General features: G+C 38.6%; 1 protein-coding gene across 1 annotated transcript in view; it reads right to left on the reverse strand.

The window, feature by feature from the left end:
- The window catches only part of pkhd1l1.1 (PKHD1 like 1, tandem duplicate 1), a 44,212-nt gene extending 21,416 nt beyond the window's left edge, over positions 1–22,796 (reverse strand). Inside the window, exons 1-38 of the mRNA XM_085395766.1 lie at positions 22,731–22,796; positions 22,426–22,560; positions 22,248–22,325; positions 21,825–21,969; positions 20,982–21,081; positions 20,829–20,886; positions 20,657–20,750; positions 20,405–20,458; positions 20,234–20,307; positions 20,090–20,132; positions 19,899–19,969; positions 19,703–19,813; positions 18,341–18,433; positions 16,214–16,479; positions 16,039–16,130; positions 15,775–15,934; positions 14,904–15,039; positions 14,641–14,784; positions 14,364–14,518; positions 14,045–14,155; positions 13,754–13,903; positions 13,546–13,670; positions 13,282–13,445; positions 12,899–13,068; positions 10,232–10,364; positions 9,498–9,652; positions 8,609–8,731; positions 8,265–8,370; positions 7,652–7,759; positions 7,378–7,539; positions 7,180–7,301; positions 6,114–6,246; positions 5,090–5,282; positions 3,428–3,570; positions 3,145–3,249; positions 2,700–2,885; positions 1,854–2,027; positions 1,564–1,766 (exon numbers count right to left, since the gene is read on the reverse strand). Coding sequence (XP_085251892.1) covers positions 1,564–1,766; positions 1,854–2,027; positions 2,700–2,885; positions 3,145–3,249; positions 3,428–3,570; positions 5,090–5,282; positions 6,114–6,246; positions 7,180–7,301; positions 7,378–7,539; positions 7,652–7,759; positions 8,265–8,370; positions 8,609–8,731; positions 9,498–9,652; positions 10,232–10,364; positions 12,899–13,068; positions 13,282–13,445; positions 13,546–13,670; positions 13,754–13,903; positions 14,045–14,155; positions 14,364–14,518; positions 14,641–14,784; positions 14,904–15,039; positions 15,775–15,934; positions 16,039–16,130; positions 16,214–16,479; positions 18,341–18,433; positions 19,703–19,813; positions 19,899–19,969; positions 20,090–20,132; positions 20,234–20,307; positions 20,405–20,458; positions 20,657–20,750; positions 20,829–20,886; positions 20,982–21,081; positions 21,825–21,969; positions 22,248–22,325; positions 22,426–22,480 — 4,695 coding nt within the window. The 5' untranslated portion in view covers positions 22,481–22,560; positions 22,731–22,796. The remainder of the gene's footprint in view (positions 1–1,563; positions 1,767–1,853; positions 2,028–2,699; positions 2,886–3,144; positions 3,250–3,427; positions 3,571–5,089; positions 5,283–6,113; positions 6,247–7,179; positions 7,302–7,377; positions 7,540–7,651; positions 7,760–8,264; positions 8,371–8,608; positions 8,732–9,497; positions 9,653–10,231; positions 10,365–12,898; positions 13,069–13,281; positions 13,446–13,545; positions 13,671–13,753; positions 13,904–14,044; positions 14,156–14,363; positions 14,519–14,640; positions 14,785–14,903; positions 15,040–15,774; positions 15,935–16,038; positions 16,131–16,213; positions 16,480–18,340; positions 18,434–19,702; positions 19,814–19,898; positions 19,970–20,089; positions 20,133–20,233; positions 20,308–20,404; positions 20,459–20,656; positions 20,751–20,828; positions 20,887–20,981; positions 21,082–21,824; positions 21,970–22,247; positions 22,326–22,425; positions 22,561–22,730) is intronic.
- Between the last annotated feature and the right edge of the window lie 2,143 nt (positions 22,797–24,939).

Raw genomic sequence — 24,939 nt, forward strand, 5'->3', positions numbered from 1 at the left:
ATTTGCCCCAGCTGTGTTTCCCTCCTGTGGTCCATTCCCTGATTGCCCCTTCTATGTATTTAAGCCTTGTGTTTCAGTGTGTCATGGTCGCGATCTCCCCCGTGTTGTAAATAAATAGTTTGTTGTAAATAGCTGTAAATAGATTTGTCGATACTTTCGTTTTGGGATTTTGGTGGTAAGCTTTAGTGGGGGTTTTTTGTGTGTTTTTTTTCTTTATTTTTACTTTTTTTTTGTGTTGCACTCCGGTTGCCTAGGCCGGGGTGTAACATGTGCAAATGCTTAAGTGTCTTGTGTCTGTATTCTATCTTATGGTGTCGAGAGGGGTTGGGGCGAGAGCTCTGGTTGCAAAATTACTTTTGGATATATAGAAGTCTAATCCCCCCAATACTTCCCTGATGAGTTGCTGATTGAAGTTCAATGTTTTTCGTTTGCATCAGAAACCTGGGCAAACTCATTAACTAATGGCTTTTTCTGCACACGACAATGGTGAAACAACATGCTCTCACTCCCAAAATGTAACATTTTATGCTAAATATCGATGACAAATCATCGATATATTACACTTCCGGGTGCCCAACACGTTCCTATATTACGAGATTGGAAAAATGAGGAAACATGAGAACCGTTGGAATGAATCTACACATGTACATTTGTTTTACTTAAATCGCTTTGGAAAACACTATCTAACGTCATTAAAGTGCTGGTTAAGGTTAGGGTTAGGGCTGGAATACATGGCTGGGACATGTATTACCGCGGGAGCGTCATTCTACTGGATTTCATCCGTAACCCGGCGCGTAGCTTCGCGTTCCTCAGGAACACCTCGGGTCTGTATAAATTGTCTGTATATTATGCTGCGGGGGTGAGAACGGGCTGGGTGAAAACACTCAGTATCCCAAGCAATATGTGAAGTCACAGTGGCCAAGTCCATTGTTTATGTACAGTCTATGTTTTATTGGTACACTTAGCTAACAATGTCAACTGCATGCTTTTCTAAACAGCCTATTAGGTAAGAATTTATTAGCTAGCAATTTATTTCCATTTTTTGACCACTGTTTATCTTTTTAAGTCACATCCATGGCTGTCTATTTCTACTGTTTATCCATTAGTTTTAGTTCTCAACTTTTAGATCTCAACTGTCAAATCAAACTGATTCAGATCAACAAATCATTTAATTTAATTGTAGTTTCTTTTCCTCAGAATGCTTGATCCAGTCTGTCTCTGAATAGCACAAAATATCCCATGGAAATGACTGAATAGAACTGCCACTCTAATGTTCCAGACATTTTATTAAATAAAGGCTGAATGATTTAATCAGGCCATTCAAAAGATTCTGGGAGTGCCACAGCCTGTACTGTTGTTTTTTTATTGACCTATATTATATATCAAACATTTACGTCATACTGAATATTCTCTCCGGCATCCTAAAACGAAGTTATGTAGCAATGTTGTATTTTGATGTATAACATGGGTCTTTAAGAAGGGATATGCAAGACAATCACTGACCAAAGAAGATATTTTACATTTAATTCATTCAATGATGCAGTCTTAAAAAGTTCTGCTAACCTCGTTAGCACAGGCCACGTCACTGAAGCTTTTGCCCTTGATCTGGATCGCTTTGTGGTATGAGCCCTGGTTGGGAGAAATGGAGTAAACCATGGGAGTGGAGCAGGCGGAGGTACTGAGGGAAAGCATATCAGTCTGATTGGACTGTTGGCACTGCGGGGAGGCAATGCACTGTGGCGCTGCTCTGGAGACACGACGTGAACCTGTAGTAAGTAGAGATCATTACCTTTTATTCTACCTTAGAACTGGATAAATCAATCATAACTTCTTATCCACTTATATTAACTTACTTCCAGCCACATGTCTGGCCTCAATGCCCTTCACTCGGACAGAGACCTCGCTGCTCTTTTCCTCCCGACTCTGGACTCTCACGACTCCCTGCAGGAGTCTGAGGTTGGCATTGTCTATGTAGCCACTGCTGTAGTAATAAACCCCGGGCGCGGTGAAACGGTAGCTGAAAAATCCTGAGGGACACGAGACCCAGATTGTAAAGACGTCACATCAAGTCATGATGCTGTGCGCTTATCTAGTTCAGTATGGCTCACGCATGTTGAAAGGTGTAACACAGCACACTCATTCATGCACAACACGTGTAGCTTATCATGACATCTCTATACATACACTAAATGAAAGGTGTCCAGTCATTCTCATATACAACTCATGAAATCTAGACGTAATGAGGTCATGTTTTACAAGCGGCTACAGTGTGCAGCACAGCAACAATAAACCAGAGTTTAATATCATCAACATGGAGTAAGTACAAATCAGAGTTTATTACTTTTTTATAATGATTTCTGAAAATGAAACTGTTTTATTTGTTTATAATACTGTTTCCTTTTTGGGCGGGAATATTCCATTCAAAGTTTTGAACTTCCTAAATCCAGTAAATAAAACAATTTCAGTTGTCCAGTGTACACAGGGTGAAGCACAGCGATCAATGTGGGATAAAATAAAACTTTAAATGAGAGTCCGGAGGATTATATCTGAATATTTAAAGGGAAACAAAGAAGAACCATAGCAACACAAACTTAATTAACAAAATCACACACTGAAGTTATGGTGGATTGTTTTGGTGATTGGAGATAAAGAAGGGAAAAGCTTTTCATAAATCTGTGCACAGCTGACTCTAGTTCTACCTTGGGCAGTTTTGGTCTCTCCACTGGTGAAAGGTCCTCCTTCATAAGAGGTACCGCTTGGGCTGGAAACACTGAAGACCCGGTACCCAACTTCCTGAAAGGCTGGTGCCTCCCAACGCCACATTACCGTGTCACCAATGAATACGGTGAGTGAGGCTGGACTCCACGCATTTCCCTGCCCATAAACTGGAAAACGCATGGTTACGTTGAATAAGACTTACACAAAGAACCAACAAACACACACACGGATTAAAGTGTCTGATATCTAACACAATCTGAGACATTTCTTTGTGAATCAGTTGCATTTTAGTTGCATAGAGACTACAGGCAACAACTTCCTCGCAGGTGTATGTTTTCTGTAAGTTAATCCTCTTTCTGTTGTACACAACTTCAGCTTCTCAGATTTAGTTTGACAGCTGCACAAAGCACAGAAACATAAAACTACCGCGATCAAATCCCTGGTTGGTAACGATGTGGGTCTTCTCCTCTGATTGCACAACACACTGCAGCTCATTCTCTGAGGCGGCCGTCACTTCACAAGCAGCGTTTCCTGTCACAACGCAAACAGAAAACATGAAGGAGATCAGTGATGCAGCTCTGTTACACCGTTTTTAAATATTTGCAAGCTTTTGCACCATCATTAACTTCCATTCATATAAATTGCTTAAATATATTTGCTAGTAAAACACACGGTTGGCATAATTACGACTGGATCACATGTTGCTTACCAACAGACACAGTGTTGTCAGATACGTTGCTGCTGAACCCAGAGCCAGAAACGGTCAGCTCGGTTCCTCCCATCAAAGAACCGAACAACGGCGAGACGCTGTAGACTTCCAGGATGTACTCAATGGTCGTGTTTACACCATTGCTGTAAAACAAAAAAACAGACCAGCTAAGGTAAAGGCATTAATAATAGACTTATGAGAATTAATCTTAAACTGTGTCATTTGTTTTGGTATCTATGGCATCTTATTAAAACCTAACTTTAGAATAATTTCGACCAAATTTTTAATCACTTTTCGACAAATGATTCTGTACATGCAGTTTGTATGCCCCGGTGACCACTGAAATCAAAGATCATTCAGATAAAGCTTTGAAATAAGATGGCAGCATTTGCTCCAAGAAGTTCTTTGGAATGATTTGGGTCAAAAAATCATTCCAAAGAAAAAATGTACAACAAATGATGTTTTCTACATCATTTGTTGTACATTTTAACTGAAAAAAAAATACCCTTAAGAATTTCCTTTATTGTCCTCATGAATAATGGTGGGAATACAAATACATGGCACCATTTCATGGAGAGAAGATCTTTTGGGCAGGTAGAGAAAGAAATTACTCATCTTTATTAAATATTCCAAGAAAGTCGAGTCTATTTTTGAGTAGCAAAAGCTTTTCACTGGGAAGATGCACTTAACAGAACTTGATATCTGCTTTTAGATAAATTCATCTATCTGTCTATGATCTATGTACAGTGGTCCCTCGCTATAACGCGGTTCACCTTTTGCGGACTCGCTGTTTTGCGGATTTATTTATTTTTGCGCAATTTTGCATGCTTTTTTTATGTTGTATTTTTATTTTTATTTTTTACAGCGCATTGTGTTCTGCGTCCTGATTGGCTGTAGACCATTTTTAGTCAATCTCGTGCCATATCTCCTGTACAGTACAGAATGCGTTAAGCTTCGTAAATAATTGCGTTAAGCAAATTTACATAAATCTTGGATTGCCCGCAGTGTGACTCTGAAGTGCTGTACTGCATGTTTTTAAGTCTTCTCCCCAACAAACACAACACTGAAACGTTTTGCACCGTCAAAGGCAACCGCGGGTGCCTTTGGTTTCATTCTATAACACTGGAGTGTGTAGTGGGGGGTTTTACAGCCTTAAAACATCTACAATAATTGTAAAAAATAAAGTTGGCTACTTCGCAGATTTCACCTATCGCAGGTTTATTTTTTAGAACGTAACTCCCGTGAGTCCCACTGTATATACATAGATAGATATAGATACATCTAGAGAGCGATATTTATTTATTTAATTCGATTTTAATCACATTTTCAAATCAACCCCAAATCCTGTCTCTGTCTGCAATAAACCATGCTCCACTTTTTGTGTATTTATTATCATATTATTTGTTTATTGTTGTCCTACTTATTTTCTACTCCTTTGAAGGGATCAAACTCTAGTGTCAGGAACCTTGGCGCAGTCTATACAGTGTATATTGACTGAAAAAACAAATATAAAACAATGTTTGTATCTGACCCTCACAGAATGCGCCTGGGCCCATCTGACACGTGAGAAAACAATTCAACAGTCTTTCATTTTTGCACGCGAAAGATGAACCCGTGATAGTACTTCCAAATCACTCAGTGTATCTTTGACAGACGCTGTACCTCGTCTGGGGGTAGCCATTGTTCCCAACCTGTACGTCCACCTCATGCATGCCAGGTGGCAGCACAGGGAGAAGACAGGTGATGTTTGCTTCCGTCCAAAGCACAGTGACACATTCCCTCCTTCCTACAAGCACGATGCTGTCATTGTCTTGCTGCCCGAGGTTCAAACCTTGGATGGTGAGAACTCGGTGGCCTGCACAAAGAAAGACAAACAAGTATGCCAACTCATTTTTCCAACGTAGCAGCCTCTGTCATTAAAGTGCCAAGATGACTGGCACTTGTCACCTCGTTGGCTCTCATTGTATGTCATGAATGTCACGGGTTGTTCTGCAGATTAATAGAAATTCTTTTAGCGTCATTTCTTCCTAGTTGTTTAGAATAATTAGACGGTAAGCCTCGCTAGCCCCCTGAGCCAAGATTCTCAAGCTTAAGAAAGCTTTAAAAGGCTAAAACTGGGTAAACCTGCAAATCAGCATTACACAACTCAAGACTATAACAATTGAGGTTTCTACACACGCTTTCAGCTGCTGTTGACAGGTCAGAAACATGCCAGCTCTGAGCAACAAAGCCCAGACAGCACACACAGCACACGTCAACATTTTGGCTCTCTCTGCCATTAAAATACATTGTGTTCATATATTCAAGGACACATTTCATGTGATGTAACCTGTCCTGTGTAAAAGTTACTGACAAAAATACATAAGCCTTCAATATTTTCTGGATTCACTGTTTTCATAGCACTAACTGAATAATAACAAATGCACTGTGCCTATATGTGGTTTACTTTGTGTATGAAGAGGCTTGAAATTCAATGAAGAAACACTGAATCCTTTTCTTTTCAAGCACAAAGGGGAAGCAGACAGTTAGGACTGAAAGTAACCTTTAAAGGACAAAACCCACCTTCATCCTCATTAAACTCATTAATCTTTACTTAAATGAATCATACAATCTCTATAGTTGTGTTAAAGGTTATTTGATGCATAAACACAACATCTCCATTCAGCATAAAAAAGGAGCTGCTTACCAATCACAGTGGTGGTCAGGGGATTCAGGCCTGTGATCTGTGGGGTGAGGTTATTATCGTAGGTGAAGGAGCTGATGGCCGTCTGACTCATGTTTCCCAACAACACCGTGACCGTCTGTGATCCCACAGCTCCCTGAAATAAGCATTTTAATAAAAGTAAGTACCTTATTCAGAGCTAAAGACGGGAAATAATATAATGTTACATAACATTAAGTTATGTAAGTTTTATTATGACAAGACTATATAACTAACTATGTCATTTCTGGGCATACTCTGTCTGATATGACCAATGGCCTGGTGGTGAACGTAGTATGAACTTATTTCTTTATAACAAATGTTACTCAAATATTCTGTTGTGTTAATGCATTTAACAGTTTTGTCAGTACGCTACATCACAAGAAAGGACTGCAGTAGTTAGTGACGTCTGACTGACTACAAAAATTAACACAATGATACATATGCTATATATATTATAGTAGCCACGCAAAGTGTCATTTGAAATAGTTTTAATAGGAAAATTAGTGAAAAGAACAAGTTAATAGCGACTCCAATGCATTTACTTGACCGTAAAGAAATTTTGTAAGTCACTTAATACGTCAGTGGCTAAAGCCCGAGTTTAAATTTCAGTTCTCATTGCTGGATTAACTTCAACAAAAAAAAAAAAAAAAAATCACTGATATATAAACATTTTTAAAACATCCTAAGAAAGCTTCAAGCTTTTTATATTTGTTTTTATTTTATTATGTCTTGTAATTACTATGCATGATCCAGCAAGTACTCACATTAAATTTAGATTCTTAGTGTACCTAAAAAAGTGTTACAGTCTTTTTTAAATAATGCAATGTAACTACAGATCTGGATGTTGGATTGGATAATTAAATATGAAATTATATGAAATTATTTGACTAATTTCTACCAACTCTGGATATTCCAGTTTGCATCTTCTTGTTTTCTGCTCATGTACTTTTTACTCCGTTCTCAGCACACTACACGACAGCTATTTTATTTGCATGCTATTGCAGGTAAACACTGTGTATAAAAATGAGTTTGCAGTGTGGGGACTTACTGCTGGTGTTCTGCATTTCAGTTCAGTGTCAGTTGAATCAATCAGTGTGCACTCTGCACTGCCAACAGTAACTGTAGCGTTCTGGCTGAAGCCAAAGCCTCTCACTGTCAGCAGAGTCCCTCCTGAGGAAAAAATAAAACAATAATTGTCTCGCAGAATTAGGTGTTTCATGGCTCACATAGAGGATCGTGGTTGTACCTGCAACGCTTCCAGAGAGCGGGACGAAAGAAGACACGATGAGCTGGTAGGTAAAGAGGAAGTTGCTGTCTGAAAAGCGTGAATCGCCCAGAGAGGGGAAGCTTACTAACACTGGGTAGGTGCCGGCACTGGTGCTGCCAAGTCTGCATACTTGAGTGGTAGCTGAAATATATTTCCCACGTTATAGTTAGTCTCCTGGAGACAAGTATCATCTGAGTTATCTTAACGAGAACCTAGAGTAAAATGTTCACTTCTCAAAAATAACTTTACTCACCTGTGGTTGCTTCAACGTGGCACCTGGCCTTTCCCACCATAATGGAAGCATTTTCACTGCTGAAGCCAGTCCCAGTGACAGTTAAGAGAGTCCCCAGACCATTAGAACCTGAAACATTATATTAAATTATATAAGCTGCCTTCACCATACAGTACGGCATAAAAACACACGGCATAATTTACAAAACTTCCAGGACTTGATCAAATAATATGAGACTGACAACAGGCTTTATACGAATACTGTCAAAAACTGGTGTTGATTGACAAGTTTTGGATAACAAACCCTTCACTAGTGGGTGTTTTGTTCAAAGCTGGAGCTCCTAAACTCCACAACTGTCTCCATTTTCAGATAAGTTCAACTGCATCACAAACAGCATTTAAATCCAGACTCACCAGCTTTTTAAGCTTCACATTAGTTCTGACTCACTGTGTCATTTCTGTGCATCTATTCTATAATTCATTTATTCTTTATTAATCATAACTATCATTTTTATTTTATTACTTTAAAACAAAATTAATTTTTTTTAAAGTTAAATGTGCAAAGAGATCAGAGTCAAAGGAACTAAAGTTACAAAGTACAGCAGGTAACAGTAACTTGGTGATGAACTGAACACCTTGCGAAGGGCTGATTCCTGTCACGACTGGAGTTTTCTTTTCGGACCATATAAAGCCGCAGTCACCAGAACACTTTGATGGGATGCCGTTGATTTGAACCTCCACCTGCAAGCGGTCATAACGAGACAGTTATTAAAGACTGCTGTCAAACATGCTGCCTGCAGTCACGGAATATAACAATACATCAGCTTTATGCAAACAGAAAAAACAAAACTTGCTCTACAGGATGCACGCTAACAAAAACACATTAACAGATTAGCTGTAGCTATAGCAGACGGTTGGACACACATAACTTGAAACTTAAAACCACCTGGCCTGGAGGCTTTTTGATTCGCAGACGTACCTGTGGTTTGTTTTCCCACACTCGGAAAAAGTCTCCTGTCAGGCTTCGAATCCACAGACCTCCCTTTCGTGTTTCCGTGGCCGAAATAATGACATTTTCCCCGACAACTGACGAGTAATCGAACTGTAGCGAGTGAAAATCACAATGTATGATGTATGTTTATACCTTTTATGTACATGTTGTTATGACGGATTCATGTCATTGAAGCTTTTGTTACTAATATGGATATTTCCAGGTATCTAATGTTGTATCACAATAGTAATTTTAAGCAACATTTATAGAAAAGTGCCAAAATCAAAAAGTCACGTCAGTGAATGCACCAGAAAATATAAAATGTAATAATGAAATATACTAAGTTTAAAATTTTAAAACTGTGACATAAATTAATATTTATTAACATTTTATCATTCATTAATTTTTACTTCTATTAGCGCCTCATTTAGCTAATATGGTGTTCATTTCTTTTTATTTAATTTTCTGTAGCATATTCCACAAATTGTATTTATTTATGCATTTTCTGCTTTAAAAAATGCAAATGAGCAGACTGTAATTCAGTGTTTTGGGGTCACAGAGCACATGACTGCTTTGAGTCAGGAGATCATTACAGAAATGAAGCTGTTAGCTAATCTAGCAGAAAAAAGTCACTATACACAAAGTCTACATTCATTTTTAATACTATGTTATTGATGGAGATCTTCATTTATTTCTATTTATTCTCGATTTTGGCAGTTTTGGTCTTTCATGCGGTTTTCTTTATTAGAGAAAAAGTAGCCTTTCCTATCAAACGTATACATTTGATGGGAAATGAAATTTACATTTTAATAGAGAAACGGTAAAAGAGCAAAGACATAAAGGAACACAAACACAACAGGAAGCGGTGCAGTCAGACCTGGATCAAAGGTTGGTCTCCTGGCTTTGTGAGCCACTTAACGCTCCACTGGGGACGTCTGCAGGTTCCAGACTTTTGGACGGTGACCTGGCCCATCCCTGCAATTCCCTCTAGGGCATACTTCAGGTCCTCCTCACTGATGTCCACAGATAAACCTAAAAACAAGGACTTGTTTTGTCATTTTTAATGATAGCCGTGTAAAGATATCCCAAAATGAATGATATTTGTACCACATCTATTAGGTTTCCCCTCATGAAGCTGCAGTACTTCACTATTTTATATATCACAGAAACACTCAAAGCAGAATTCAAAGTGGAAAAGTGGTAAAGTAATAACTGAAGCTATAGCAGATGTATTGATTCTAGAGTGCTATGTTTTTAATCTAACGTTAATCTAAGAATAAACACCATAAGTCATTAGTTTTTCATCTGTGAACCTCAGAGACGCAGACATAACGTTACAGAGCTAACACTACCTGAAGCTTCAGCTCCCTGTTTCTTTCTCTTTGAGCCTTCAGAAGCTTTGTAAACTTTTAAAAAGAGCTTTTGTGCATTTACTTTGGATTAATGTCAACCTGTCATCCTTCACAATGGCATACGAGTAGCGTGGAAGTCAGTAATTAGTTATAGGTCACACAGAATTGAACCATTTGGATAATCCTATCTGTGGAACACCGCAGATGCAGGCAAGGCAGCTGTTACAATGCAAATTCTACTAATGTCTGTCAGCGCTACCTTCAGCTCGACCACCGTAAATCATCGCATCAAAAGTGCCGTTCAGAGGAGGGGAGGCTCGGTGAGGGCGGGCGATGGTCACTGTGGTAGCTCCTTCTTTAAACTCAGCCGCGTCCTCACTGTTGTTGGACATCTTCAAAAGACAGTGGAGAGAAAAAATATCAACACATTTCAATTTGTGTTGATATCACAGGATTACAACCTTAATCCTGGTTGTAAAGTGTGTGCCAGGTTTAAGGCCTTTTTTATCAACATAAAATGGATCATTAGTGAACTCACTTTAAGCTCATTGTGGGACAGTGGGACAGTGTTTAAAGGACTCTCTGGATGTTGTGCTCATTATATTGTATGTTTGGTTCAAATGCCAATATGATGTATGCTGTTTTTTAACTTTTCTGCATTTACTTTACTTATGTTAATGAGCAGCGTAAACTAGCTTTATTCTGTAAATACATCCTGTCACAAGAATTTCACTCACTGTTTTCAAAGGAAATAAGATAGTAAGTAGCATCCAGATGCTGCTAATCAAATCCATTGATTAACTGATCATCAACAAGTGTGACCTCCTCTGTATATTTATGACGAAAGAATTTCCCTCAGGATAAATAAAGTTCTTCTTATCTTATCTTATCTCATCTTAAAGGTTTTGTCAGTCTGTGGCATTCAGGTACGTGTTAACACAATTCCAAAATCTTCCCAAATTCAAATTGGATTCGGGAGACAGACACTATCTCTACTTTCAAGATTAGGCTTAAAACTTTCCTTTTTGCTAAAGCATATAGTTAGGACTGGACCAGGTAACCCTGAATCCTCCCTTAGTTATGCTGCAATAGATGTAGGCTGCGGGGATTCCCATGATGCATTGAGTTTTTCCATTCCAGTCACCTTTCTCACTCACTATGTGTTAACAGACCTCTCTGCATTGAATCATATCTGTTATTAACCTCTGTCTCTCTTCCACAGCATGTCTTTATCCTGTTTTCCTTCTCTCACCCCAACCGGTCGCAGCAGATGGCCCCGCCCCTCTTTTCTCTGTATCTATGAAGCGCCTTGAGGCGAGTTTTGTTGTGATTTGGCGCTATATAAATAAAATTGAATTGAATTGAAATTCAAACCACAGTTCGACTGTGCAGTGCTTAGAAAAGTATTAAAAAGAGTAAAACCAAGAAGTACACCTCAGTTGGCATGGTAAATATTAAATGTCATGGCAGTACTATTAAAAAAAGACTGAACAAGTATGGCTTCTTTGGATGGGTACAAACACCCCATACCAATTCTCAAGCACACTGGTGGAGGGGTGATGATTTGGGATCATGTTTTGCAGCCACAGGACTGGGCGCCATGCAGTCTTTGAAGTAATCATGAACTATTCTGTATAACAGTCAAATGTGAACCCTTCATCTTATTGCTACTAAATGTGGTTCTACAAGCTGGATTTTAAATGGGAAAAGAACACCTGTTAAAACAACATGAAGCAGAAAACCCACATAAACTGCGCAAAGATTAATGTCAGCTTTAACTGAAATAGCTGACATTATGCTTTGGTGCTGCTTCTGCTTTAATTTGTTAGCCAAATAATGACTGTAGAGCAGGTGGAGGCATGACACGCATACAGGATCATTAAGGTGCCTCTCTGTACTGTAACTTATATCGCACGCGTGGCTGCAGGTCACTGTACATTTCTACTGCTTTCATTCACATTGCTGAGGCAACACTGATCTCTTAAGCAGGACATCTGGTTTCAAAATACTGTTACTGAGGCAATTTTGAAACTTTATATCTACCCACTCTTCCTTTATCATCTTTTTGTTTGTGTTATTGAGACAATCCGTAGACACCGTAACACAATAGCACAGGAATGCAGGCTTAACTTTTAGCCTCTGTCCTTTCTTTGTGTGGATTTGTTTTCCAAGAAACACAAGCCAACAAGCCTAAACTCATACGGTTACTCCAATAAGATCCCACAGTACTGGCGTGACTGGGAAAGCCCCTTCTTCTCCCGTTTAATTTTAGCAACACAATATATATATATATATATATATATATATATATATATATATATATATATATATATATATATATATATATATTTTTTTTTTTTTTTTTAACAAAAAGTTAGGATTTCAACGGCCAAAAATTGTTCTCATTATTTGCAGACCAAGAAAACAAATTCAGATTCTGCACTTGGATATGTACAGCATTGTAGGACAGGGACAAGACATGATGTATATAACCTGTGCTTTTTGGTTTTCTGTTTGTAGCATAGTTTCTATTAAGAAATCACATCTTAACAGGCATTGTTTGGATGCAGGTAAAAAGTCTAAGCGCAGAGTCAAAAAGACATTTGCCAAAGTGCATCAGATAACTAATACTTGGTGAAAATGTAGTTTAGATTTATCTCCTTTTTTGAACAATAACAAGAAGTCAGAAATCAAAATCTTTGCCTTGATAGCCACAATAAAAGGCCTGAAAATTTCCCAGTTGCATTAAGAATATAGGTTAGCTTGCTAAACCTAAGCTTCTAGTCTTCTAGTCTAGTCTGCTGACTTTTAACAACGAAGCCAACCTGAACTGAACCGACGTTACATTTGTGATTTCCAGAAATCTAATGACTTCTTATTCAATATTTCTATTTTACACATCTAAATTAACACATCTAAATCCTACCTGCAGGAAGCCAACGCCTAGCAGTGGAAAATCAAATGCACAGTCTAGAGGTGTGGCTTTGATCTCATAGCTGATCCGTGAAGCAGATGATGCATGTTTGCTGACGGAGATCAACTCGAAGGACCGACCAGAATCCTCAAAAGGAGCGGGCCTCCTCTTGTTAGGAACAGCTGTGCAATAAAAAATGAGGAAAATTAAGTTTATCAATATTTAATTAGGGAGAAAACAAGTGTTTAAGACTCCCTGTACAGGCATCAAAGTTATACATTTAAAGGTATTCTGCAAAACGGTAGGATAGAAATATGTAACAACATAAAGCAGAATATTAAGATATTTGAATACTGTCTGTACAATTAAACAATAAGTACTATCCAACTCTGTACCATTTTCATCAATTGCAGTGGCCATCTTTCCAATATGAATGACATCTATGTAGAAATCTTCACCAGAAGTATCCTTGTACAGGTAGAACTCCAGCAGACTGTATCTGCTCCCAATGTATTGTGTCTGCAGAGAACTTTGCAGATTCATGCATTTGTAACTCCATCTGTGAAGAAAATATCTTATTTACACGCTGCACCGATATGTAATTAGTATCTTTGCACATTTTGGATAAATCAAAAGCACTTTTAGGACTTAGCACTGACTTGGAGCCCTTGTTGAAGATAGTGTTGATCTTTGTTGTGAGTGTTAGCGTTTTGCCTTTGCTGTCCTGGTAAGTGAACCTCATTCCAACTTCATCTTTCAACATTCCCTTGTATGCAAAGCAAAGCTGGAAGAAAATTAAATGAATATTTGTGAAAAAGGTAGCTGCACAATGCCATTAACAATAAATACATAAATGATTGATTTTACCATTGGGTGCTTGTCCAATGAAACCGGTCCATATGTATCTCCAGACTCTGTTGTGTAGCTGTCCTTGAAAAGGATCTCGGCGTTCTTCAGCGACCACCGGCCACAGAATCCAGAGTGATCTACAGGCGTCCCTTCGTTTGCAATATTGAACTGATGAATGGAAAAAAGCAGAAAACTGAGAATCCACAATCAAATTCTCTAAAAATTTAAGAAATCATTTCTCACAGTTTTCTGTTTCAGACTTACAGACATTTCTTTTCTGTTTTAGTATTTTTATTTGTCCCCACAAACCTGCGAATTGTCATTTTCAAAGTCTTTGAAGTATTTCACATCAGTGCCTTCAAAACTCAAGATCTCCCCCGGACACTCTGCTTTCATCAGGTCTTCCAGAGCCGACTGAACCTGTTCACACAAGCTGGGCATTAGTTACCTCAAGACATCACACCTTTAACAAAACTGTAAAAATTCAGTTTTTGCAGGATCTTTGATAGTTATTTTCAGCAACAATCTTCATCCTAATCAGTCTGTGAATAATATGACAAGAAAAAAAAAAAAGCTAAACTTGAGACGGTCACTGGACTCTTTTTTTTTTTTTTTTTACAATACAGACCTCAGATTTGGATGCATTGAAGGGGATGGGCTTTGTAGGGATTCCTCCCCAGAGCAGAGTGAAGGTTTTCATGTTGCCCCTCCCCTTGGTAACCTCAGCAACAGTGATGTTGGTGTCCGAACCAAAAACCTCAAAGTGAAGAGGTTCAAAGTCACCTACAAGCCAAGAGAGCAAAACGCACAAATTTAACACCCAACAGAAAGTCAGTTGCAAAGCTCAACACAAGCTTACTCTTTTTAATTATTTTATGCATCCGCCTCACTTTGGTTCTTCATACCTCTGTCAGAATTGAAAGTGACTATAAAGTGAGACCCTTCGCTGCTTTGTTGTTTGGTGACCATGACTGTGTCGGGTTTGATGGACCACAGGCCGTTCAAGGCTGTTTCTACCTCAGCTGCTGAAGCGCTGACTGCGATCGGTGCTAAACGAGGCAAAGATGAAGAAACAACGTGTATTTTGGGGTTCCATCAAATTGGACCAAGATATGCAAGTTTTTTTGTGGCTACCAAATCCAAGTTTACTCAGTGTTTTTCACATTACCAGTCATGGCACGTCCATAGCCGAGGCTGAAGAAGGCGCTACTACAGAGTGCGTCAGAACAGCTGCTGCTCACAGTCACGTTCTGGACTTCCTTGACTCCAGCCACATTGGCGGGCCACATGTCAAAGGTAACCACCTGGTTAACAGTGAAAATGTGCAGAAATGAGGCACAAAGCTGTGAAAAACATCATTCCATCCATTTTCTTCAGCTTATCCAATTCAAGATCAGAGGTGTTCCCATGCACTTTGCAACTTTTGCAAAACAGGAGCAAACCTAGCCTAGCTCTGTCCAACAGAGGGGGATATAGTAACACTATTTAATGCTCAAACCTGTAGCATGTTACTGTATCTCATCTTTCTATTTTTTTTATTTCTAAGCTAACTAACCAAACATGCTCCTGTTTATTTACCCAAACGTCCGACTACATCTTTTGGAGGACTTGCAGATATTTTTGGATGAGTTGTACATTCACAGCATTTCTGCCATTAGAGGTCTTCCAGGCAAATAAAATACCAAAACATATAGTTTGAAGACATTTTGAAGCATTCTGAGTGGTCTTCATCACACCCATGAAAATATATTGGACTCAGCAGAACTTTATTATATTTAGCTGTGTGAATATATTGGTCATTTGATTTATTTCTAATAAAATAGCTGGAAGTAGCTTAGACTAGGCTTCCATTAGACAACTATTGATATAGCTAGAACAACAAATAATGAGCAACCTTCACTGTCACCTGTAACTTTAAAGCATTACAAACAGTGTTGCAACGTCATACCTACAGTACATTACTATATACACTAGTCTGATATCAGGCTTAGGTAAGGGCGTATGACACCTCTGAAAGGTGTAGCTACCACGTGCTGTACCTGCTCCTCATCAAACACGTCGTAATCAGCACCAATGTCCTGGACTTCATTGACAGCATCATCCGTCTGGTCTTCTGTGTAGGAACTCTCCCCTTGGAACAATCCCAAGTTTATGGTAGCTGCACTGCCATATTCCTGTTGAAGAATTTCCATGTAATACCTAAAACAAAACATTTATAGTTATTTTAGGTATGCCTATAAAATCTTTGGCATACTTTGGATGAATGATTTGGGGTAAATAAAGCTGCAGGCTGCCAGGCTTACGGTTTGTCTTTCTCCAAGGCCAGTACTTGTGACTTTTGTGACGCCAGTTGTGTGTAGTCAATGACATAATATGGCTGATATGCAACTTTAACCTGAAGTAAAGGATTTAGGAAATTATTATCACTTAAGAACAGTAAACTGTACTGTGATTTGAAAAAAATAAATCTTGTCACACCTTATTTTCAGGGCGGCTCGAGTTGCTGAGATAGAGATCACATCGATCATCACAGTTCAAGTATATCGTGTAGTTGCCGGTGGCAGGAGGGACAAAGAAGCCTGTAAATCGTGTGGTGAAGTAATCCATTTCTCTGGGGAAGACGTAGGGCATGGAGTCGATCCACTGAGACCAGTAGCCAGTTGTGTTCTTGTTGTAGCTCCAAATATTGCTGAGAGAAGAGGGCCGCGAGTTGTTCCACACCTCCATTTTCAAGCCTCTTCCGCCTTCACATAAAAAGTAAAAATGAGGTATGCAAAAACAGTTAGTCGCTTAATCAAGGAAAGAAAATGAAATGCCAAAGAGATGGCATATTAGCATAATAATCTATGATAAAAGCAATCAATAGACTAATATCAGCAACAATGTTAATGTATTTCAGGGCCACACTGCTTTTGTCCCTGAGCTAAATACTAAAATCAGTCAAGATGAACAACAGTAAGATAAAAGGCTTACAAGTGTGAGAAAAGCTACAAACGAAGTAAATAATGAAAAACATGAACTCATTTCAAATACTGAAAAGTCAACAGAGTGTTACAAAATAAAATCCCAGTGGCGACAGATGAAAACCAGACTGGCCTGAATCAGACAAACACGGAAAACGCAAAGCAAATAAAAACAGAAAAGGCAAGCATGCAGCGAGCCGGTACGGCTGCCTTTTGACCCCGTTTTAACACAAAGGACAGGTGAGTTATTTTTTATCATCAGATCTCACCAATCTCTGGTGAAAGGATTTTTTTTTTTTGGACAACAGTATCTCCTCATAGCCCAGATCTGATTAATCTGTCAAGAGCATTTTTTTGAAATACATATTTGGTAAATGCAGAAGCTGGTAATCCATTTAAATAAGTTTTGTGCATCTTGAAGCAAATTTTACAGCAAAGGAACAATAAATAACAAGTCGTTAAAGATTAAGATGGTATATGGGTCATAACAGATCACCCGAATTCCTAACCGACCCCCTCAGACTCAACATGGACTTTGTACAAATAACTTTAATACAATATTTAACCTTCATTCTATGAATATTTAAGTGAAGTACACAGCTGTGGATCAGGATCTGGTCTTCACTGATAGAACTTGGAGACCTTTCATATGCTACAATGTGTTTGTGTCAGCCACCTCTTCGATACGGTGATGTCACCACCAGAGCTTTCAGTTTTGGGACTTTCAAGTTGTATTTATTATTAAATATTTTTATGTTTGGTTATTAGTTGTCTTACTGTGTAGATTTTCATCTTGATGTTATTCCTTGGCCTCAGTTTTGAGTGTTTACTTCCAGCTTCTGTTATTTTAATTTATTCCCTCAGTGTTTCATCCTCCTGTGTCTCTTCTGCTACAGAAAGTTATTTTATGTTTCTGTATTTCCCCATTTAGTTATGGCTTTCACTATTTGTTTACTAGTTACTTGTCATTTATGTCTTATATTTGGTTTCCTCTTGTTTAATCACCTGAATTACTTGGATATGTGTGTTTTCACAGCTCTGTCTTCTTTCCCGAATTAGCCCTTTGTGCAAACATAGCATGGATTTGTTATTCTTCTCTCACTTTTTGTAGTTTCTATTGCTTCCTATCCACCAGTAAAGGGTGTGCTTTATATTTAAGCCTGCCTGTACAGTCAGTTTTTAGGTCTGTTTGTGTATGCTGAAATATGACAAAGATAAAACATCCAGGGAACCAATGTGTATTTAAAGAAAAGTTAAAGGTGATTATGTTCCTGATAGAAACAGTGGTAGAAATTGAAAAACATTAAAAGGCATGTGTGTGTTTTTTTCCATTCACGTCATCGTGACTGAGAACTTTTCTGTGATGCACGATTAAAGTGATTGTTTGTGCTGGAATGATTATCTCATTCCAGCACACAGCACATCAAAGTCATAGTCTTGATAAAAGGTGACAAGAACAAGATGAAATCTCTAAGACAGCAGATTTGTTGACAAATAGATACTTTAAATTCTTCCACTCTTCAAGTTGTCCACAGATTCTCATGTGTTACTTAGATAATTACACGGTATGACAGCGGCAGGATGGATCAAAACAAGTGCCGGTTAAAAGACAAACACATCAGAGGAGACGGCACGTTCTCACCCGGGTAGACTGCTGCGTTCTTGTTCATCTGGTGTTCTGCAGTCTTGCATGTGATTCTGTCATCGTCCACACTCTGGACTTCACAAGGCAGGCCTGTGGAAAAATATCAAACGTCAGCGGCTAAAGGTACATTTTAGCTCACATCAACTTTACACACACATGCAGAAAAAAACAGCAGAGCTGAATAAAGCATGTTTTCATGTGGGGGGTTTATTTACCTAACATGTAGAATTTTGAAACATTTTACAACCACTCGACGGTGGTAGAAAGCACAATTAATACAAAGTATTGTATGTAAGTACATCAATGAGTATCAAGGTACTTCAATGACATTTAAGTCCATGTAACCGCCACCTATAATCCAGCTTTAACTTTAAAAGTCTACCTTTAAAACAAAAACACAATAATATAATCTATTATAAAATTCACGTGTGTTGTAGGTTTTCTTTACTTATTTTTCAGCTGGTTTAATATATTTTTTATTTCTTCCCGTTAGTCATTTTGTAACTTATTTAAAAATAAATATAAATCTAATTTATTACGATGTATGAATATATTTTTCTGCAAATATGTTTTTTTTCCATCACCACTTAGATTTTATTTCTTTGTTTCTTTCTACCATCATACATTTGTACAATTTTCTAACTGGTAATGTTTTGTAGCTGACAATTCAATGGCTATTTCTGCATTTAACATCTTTAAAATCATCTATAACTTCAAATATGCAAATATATAAATACTTAGAGAATAAATTACTGTTTGGTTTCATATTTTCTAACTGTAAAGCTCATAAAAAAAATAATTCGTCTCCACATTACACTCTCCAGTCTGTTACTGATCATTTGTGTGTCACATCACAGCTGACATACATTTCCAATGCATTGCAAACACCTGAATTTAGTGATCTGTATCGTTATCTTTGTGGAGAGGAATGCCTTTAAATGGTGATTCCATATCTGTTGTCTACATATTGGGTCTTACAGTTCAGTTACAGTCTCACATCTATTATTATTGCATATGTACCATAACTGAAAGTCAGCAGCATACTACATGACTCACAAAGCCCTTGGAAAAGCAGCATTTTTGTCATGGTGTGCTGTGCTTCTGTGCTTTGGAAAGTTATTTCCTCTGCTGTCTGACAAGTCAGTGGTTTTGTTTTCAACGCATGCTGACATGCTGCTGTGTTGACAAGGATAATTACCTTTGCGTGCCTTGTAGTTTGAACAACACATAGAAATTTGTTTAGTGGAAACGCGTGTATCATTCATCCATTCATACTGAACACTTTGTGCTGAAAACAAGTTGACACGGCTGTTGCTGGTTAGTGTTTTTATGCGTTTCTGTTCCGATGGTGACGATTACCTCCAACGAGAACGCGTGCTGGTTGATCAGTTTCGTCAAAAAAACGACCCTGAACAGTCAACAGAGTTCCACCCATGATGCTACCCTCTGAAGGAAAGACCCCTGTCACCTCTAAGAAAAAGACAAAAACAAGGAATAAATACTAAATGTAAGAACTGAATCATCGTGAACAACAAATATCTGCTCTCCTAAGTACCTGCAAAGGTCTGAAACATGGACAGCTTGCCCAAAGCTGAAACCCTGTAGAGCTTCTTCACTGCCTGACTCCTACAGATTATAAAGAAAAAAGAATGGCTTCTTCTCAGCACAATTTTCAGTTTATCATCTGCAACAGCTAAAAATGTTCAGAAGCCACAAATTTTACATTAAACAATTGAAGTGTTTTACCTCCCAAAGTCTGCATCAAGAATGTAACTCAGGTTTTGATGACCTGTTGGATACACAATATATTACTAAAGGGTTGTTTGGAAAACTTGAAAGTGACATATATTAAGAAGAGCTGTAATTTCAGTGTGAAGAAAGCCAGCCTACCAACAAACGTCCCCGTCATTTTGCAGCTCATGTATCCCATTTGTGAAGATTGAGAAACCAGTTGGAGGTTATACCTTAAGATATATTGTGCAAAAAATGAAATAACTTTTCTTTTCTTTTATAGTGCTCTGAATATATTCAATGTAGAAAGCACGCAGGTGAACAACTTACCGTTCATCTGAGTTGGGTTTAAGCAGATCACAAGGCATTCCTCCCATGTAGGATCTGCAATAAAAAGAAGATTACAGAGGTGTACAAATAAAGTTTAAGAAAACTGATGGATGAGGCTGGATCTGTTACAGAATATTAACAGATTATCTTCAAATCGTGACCTTTTTTCATTTTATAAAATTGCTTTTTGCTGCTTTGGTAAGATTAATTGGTTTACAGAAATACAATTTCAGTTATTTTAACATTTTCTACCTCAGAAATCTGGCGTTGATTCCATTTGAGCTCAAGTCTGTGTTGCTTCCATATACATCGGTAAAGATACGTCCATACACGGTCACCAATGTGCCTGCCATGTCATTAGAGTGGGTTTAACAAAAGTTCAAAGTGAACTCAGTAAAATAACTGAATGCAGCACACACGTTACCTGGAGGACCACTGACTGGACTCAGAGATCCAATAGTAGGCGTGCGATACCAAACAGTCTGAAAAGAGTTAAAGTAAAGGTGATAAAAAAACCAATGACCACAACAAATCCAAAACACAGATAAATGAAAGTATGTGTTGCACACAGACTTACTGTAAAGATGCAGAGCGAACTATAACGGCACTTGCTGTTGTCTGGAATGGGAACACCATCCACGCTGACATGGATTTCATAATAATCATATGGCATGGGTCTGTGAGAGACAAAGAAATGATTTTAGATGGCAATGACATGCAGGAAGTAGCTTTAAAAAAGAGCCATCATTATAATATTCAGTATATTGAACATCAACAGCCAGACTCCTAACTAAACAAATACTCAGTGTTAAGACTCATATTACAGAGTACTTCTGCAGGGGGTTTGTACAAGTTGTGTTGTGTTATTTTTAAATGTAATATAAAAAATGAAAAACTGGAATAAAATTCCACTTTCTAGCTTTATGCAATAATATGCAAATATAGATTCTATACAATTACACATACATACATTATGCATACAGTACAAAGTTTTGGTAAAAATGAGCCAATATGCAAGGACTAATCAATTAACCAGTATTAAACAACAGCTATTATAGCTAAGTTATCTAGAAAGTTAATTAATCTTTTATTCACAAGGACGACTAGGGGCGCTCAGAGGGGAACTTATTTTAGGCAAAGTGTTTTATTTCCTGTCTCCCTTCCCTCACCCCCAACCACTTGCAGCAGATGACTGCGCCTCCCCTGAGCCTGGCTTTGCCGTAGGTTTCTTCCTGTTAAAATGGAGTTTTTTATCCTGCTGTTGCCAAGTATTTGCTCATAGCTTTTCGTCCGATTGTTGGGTTTTTTTCTGTATTATTGTAGGGTCTTTAAGTGACAATATAAAGTGCCTGTGAAATAATTAAGTAACTTGTGAAATAAGTAAATACAGACGTGCTGCTAAAGTATGCCTGGACTGTACCTGGTGTAGCACATAATCTGGTTGCGGTGTGTGGAGTCTCTCTCCACATCACAGGGGACTGACAGGGTGTTTGACACCAGGGTCACACGGTTTCCAAACATGTCGTCTACTGGATTCAGCTGGAACTGCCGCTCCTGTGCAAAACCTGGAAGGGAAAAAAGGGGGCAACAAAATCTCAGAAGGTAATTGTTTTTGAGGCTTAGAGTCACATCTTTCAGCATCATCCCACCAGGCCAGCAGGCACAAGGACTCTCAGGACAGTTACAACTGCATTAACAAATCTTCTTCAGCTGCATCTTTTAGCTACAGAATAGCTTAAAATTGACTTATATCTAAGAATCCATCATAACTTGTTTTACAAAGTAAAATAATGCCCACACTACTTTTTAAATTTACTTCTAAACCTCATTACGGATCTCCTACCATCTCCTTGAATGGTGAGTCGTGTGGCTCCATTGACGCTTCCTATGCGTGGGGACACGGAGGTTATGCGCTGAGCATCTGCAAAATTGAATTAAAACCGCATGAGAAATCTTTTTTCCTCGAGTGTGAACAGCGAGCTAAAACAACTGAGTTTAGAATAGAAGTTGACTTAACTTACCGCAGCAACACCAAAGAGCGAAGAGGAGAGCTGCAGCCTTCCACTTGACCTCCATCCTGAAGAGCTCCCAGGTTACTTTGCTGCCTCACCTGCGCCCCTCTCTCGACCGATTGTGAATCACGTGACACAAAAGTACTATTTATAACAAAAATATAATTGAAATTTATTGACAGCCATAGAATAAATATATGTGGTAAAATGTACAATTATTAAAACAAATATTATTTTAAAAAATTGTATTTTCCATTTTCCAGTGTGACATTTAAGTGAACAAAACTCACCTGCTGTGAGAAAATTTTGTTTACCTGTTGATTGGGAAACTGTCAGTTCAGGGACGCGCACTACCTTTTTATAACGTGCTCAGGGTCCCGCCCCTCACCTGAAACTGGGAGGAGACTGGAAGAAGTTTTTGCTGCATTTATCAGATTTTCAAGATGTCTGCATTTAAAAACAAAAGCGAAAGTGAGTCAAAAACCGTGATAAATAATGGCTCCATGAACACGGGACGTAATTAGCGATGAACATGTGGAGGAAGAAGTGGAGCTATAAAAAGCTAAAGTATGCAAAGTTATACACGTTTTGCATTTGTTCAGTCCTTCAGTAAATATGGTCTTTGTGTAGCCTTTGACTTTTTCACACCGTTTCATGACCGTTGGATTAAATTTGCATTAAAGTGCAATCATTCTCCACTTGCACAATGTGCTCTTGAAGTGGTCTTCATGTTATTCTGTTATTGTCATGTTATTCCACGTTTCATTTATAAAACATATCGTACAGTAGTGCTTCGCATTTCAGTCTTTGAGTGTTTGCAAAACTGTCTGTGATCATAACAATGATAAATAAAACTCCTTATGATGCTTGCAACCTTATATTAATTGTAGATTTCCTATTCAACTAATTTGTGCCTTGAACCATAAAAAGAAAACAGATCTAAAACTGGCAAACAGTAAATAATAATAATAATAATAATAATAATAATAATAATAATAATAATAATGTCAAACATAGTTCACTGACAGATTACAGACCAGTCTCTTGGTGGCCCGTTTTCCTTTAGACTATGTCTATTTAAAAAATCCAAACAATGCATAGAAAGATTGCTTAATTAAATTCACCAAAGTGGGTGTAATATTCATAAATATGAAATAATTCGAAGGGTGTCCTCATGACTTTACAGATGGAATCACGAATGCCAAACCGCTGTTTACCTTCAGAAGCCTGACATCATAGAAATATTTCAGCATGATAATCATCCAAAGCACATTGTCAAAAATCACACGAGTGTTTCAAGAACAAAAAGAAAAAAGTTGTTTTAACTATTTCACCTGACTTGAATCCAACAAAACACCTTCAAGGTATTTAAAAGAAATGTAAAGTAACAAACCCCTTCCAGGAAAGAGATTGTTATCAAAATGTCTTTGAGCAATGACATGACGTTGTTCTTCAACACAGGTACTCTCCATGTACTTATAATAAGCAAACCCCCACCTCACCCACTCTGATCACCTTTCTGTTACGCTTGAGCCTGCTTACAAACCATTCTGGAAGTGCAGCAGACCAGTGAGAAAACAGACCAGGATCTGGCAGCCTCAGGACAGCCTCGGCACTAAAGACTGCTTTAGGAACACCGAATGGGGGGTGTTCAAGACAGCAGCCTCGCAGGGAGACCAGATAAACATAGAGCACGCAGAGGCAGTAAACAGCTACATTGCTAAGAGGATGTCACTGTAGTTAAGGCCTTCACTGCACGTGGCAACCAGAGACCCTGGTGGAGCATGAGACTGCTCTCCCTGTGGCCAGGTCTGCGAGAGACACCTCTGCGAGACAGGAAACACCAGATGAACATGGCAGGGAGTACAGGCACTGATGAATTGCAAGGGGTCAATAAAGATGATGCTTCTCTTCCGGACAGGTTCAATAACTTCTTTGCATGCTTCCAGGCATCAAACCGAACATACAGAGGGAAAGTGGGTTCTCCTCCATTATCTACAGGGCCAGCTGTTATTATAAGTGCAGCAGATACCAGAGGACCCTAGCCAGGGTCAACCCACGGAAAGCTGCAGGTCCAGATAACATCCCAGGACATGTGCTCAGGGACTGCACTGGTGAGCTGGCACATGTCCTAAATGATATTTTTAACGTCTCCCTCAGTCACGCCACCGCACCGAGATGCTTCAAAATATCCACCATAGTGCCAATAGCAGAGAAACCAGTTTTATCTTGTCTAAATGGCTACAGTTCCGTCGCATTGACGCCAACTGTGATGAAGTGTTTTGAACAGCTTATCAAACCACACATCACAGCCACCCTTCCTGCATCAATTGACCTGCTCCAGTTTGCTTATCATCCTAACCACTCCACAGAGGATGCATTAACCACCACCTTGCACTCAGACATCCCCCATCTGGACCTATGCCATACTCCTATATATTGATTTTAGCTCAGTGTTTAACACCACCATTCCACAGAGACTACTAGAGAAACTCCACTTACTGGGGCTGAACACCACACGTC

The sequence above is a fragment of the Rhamphochromis longiceps genome, linkage group LG22 (genome assembly GCF_057381845.1).
Source record: "Rhamphochromis longiceps isolate RC_006_pf linkage group LG22, R_longiceps_female_GT1.1, whole genome shotgun sequence".
In the NCBI taxonomy this organism is placed as follows: Eukaryota; Metazoa; Chordata; class Actinopteri; order Cichliformes; family Cichlidae; genus Rhamphochromis; species Rhamphochromis longiceps.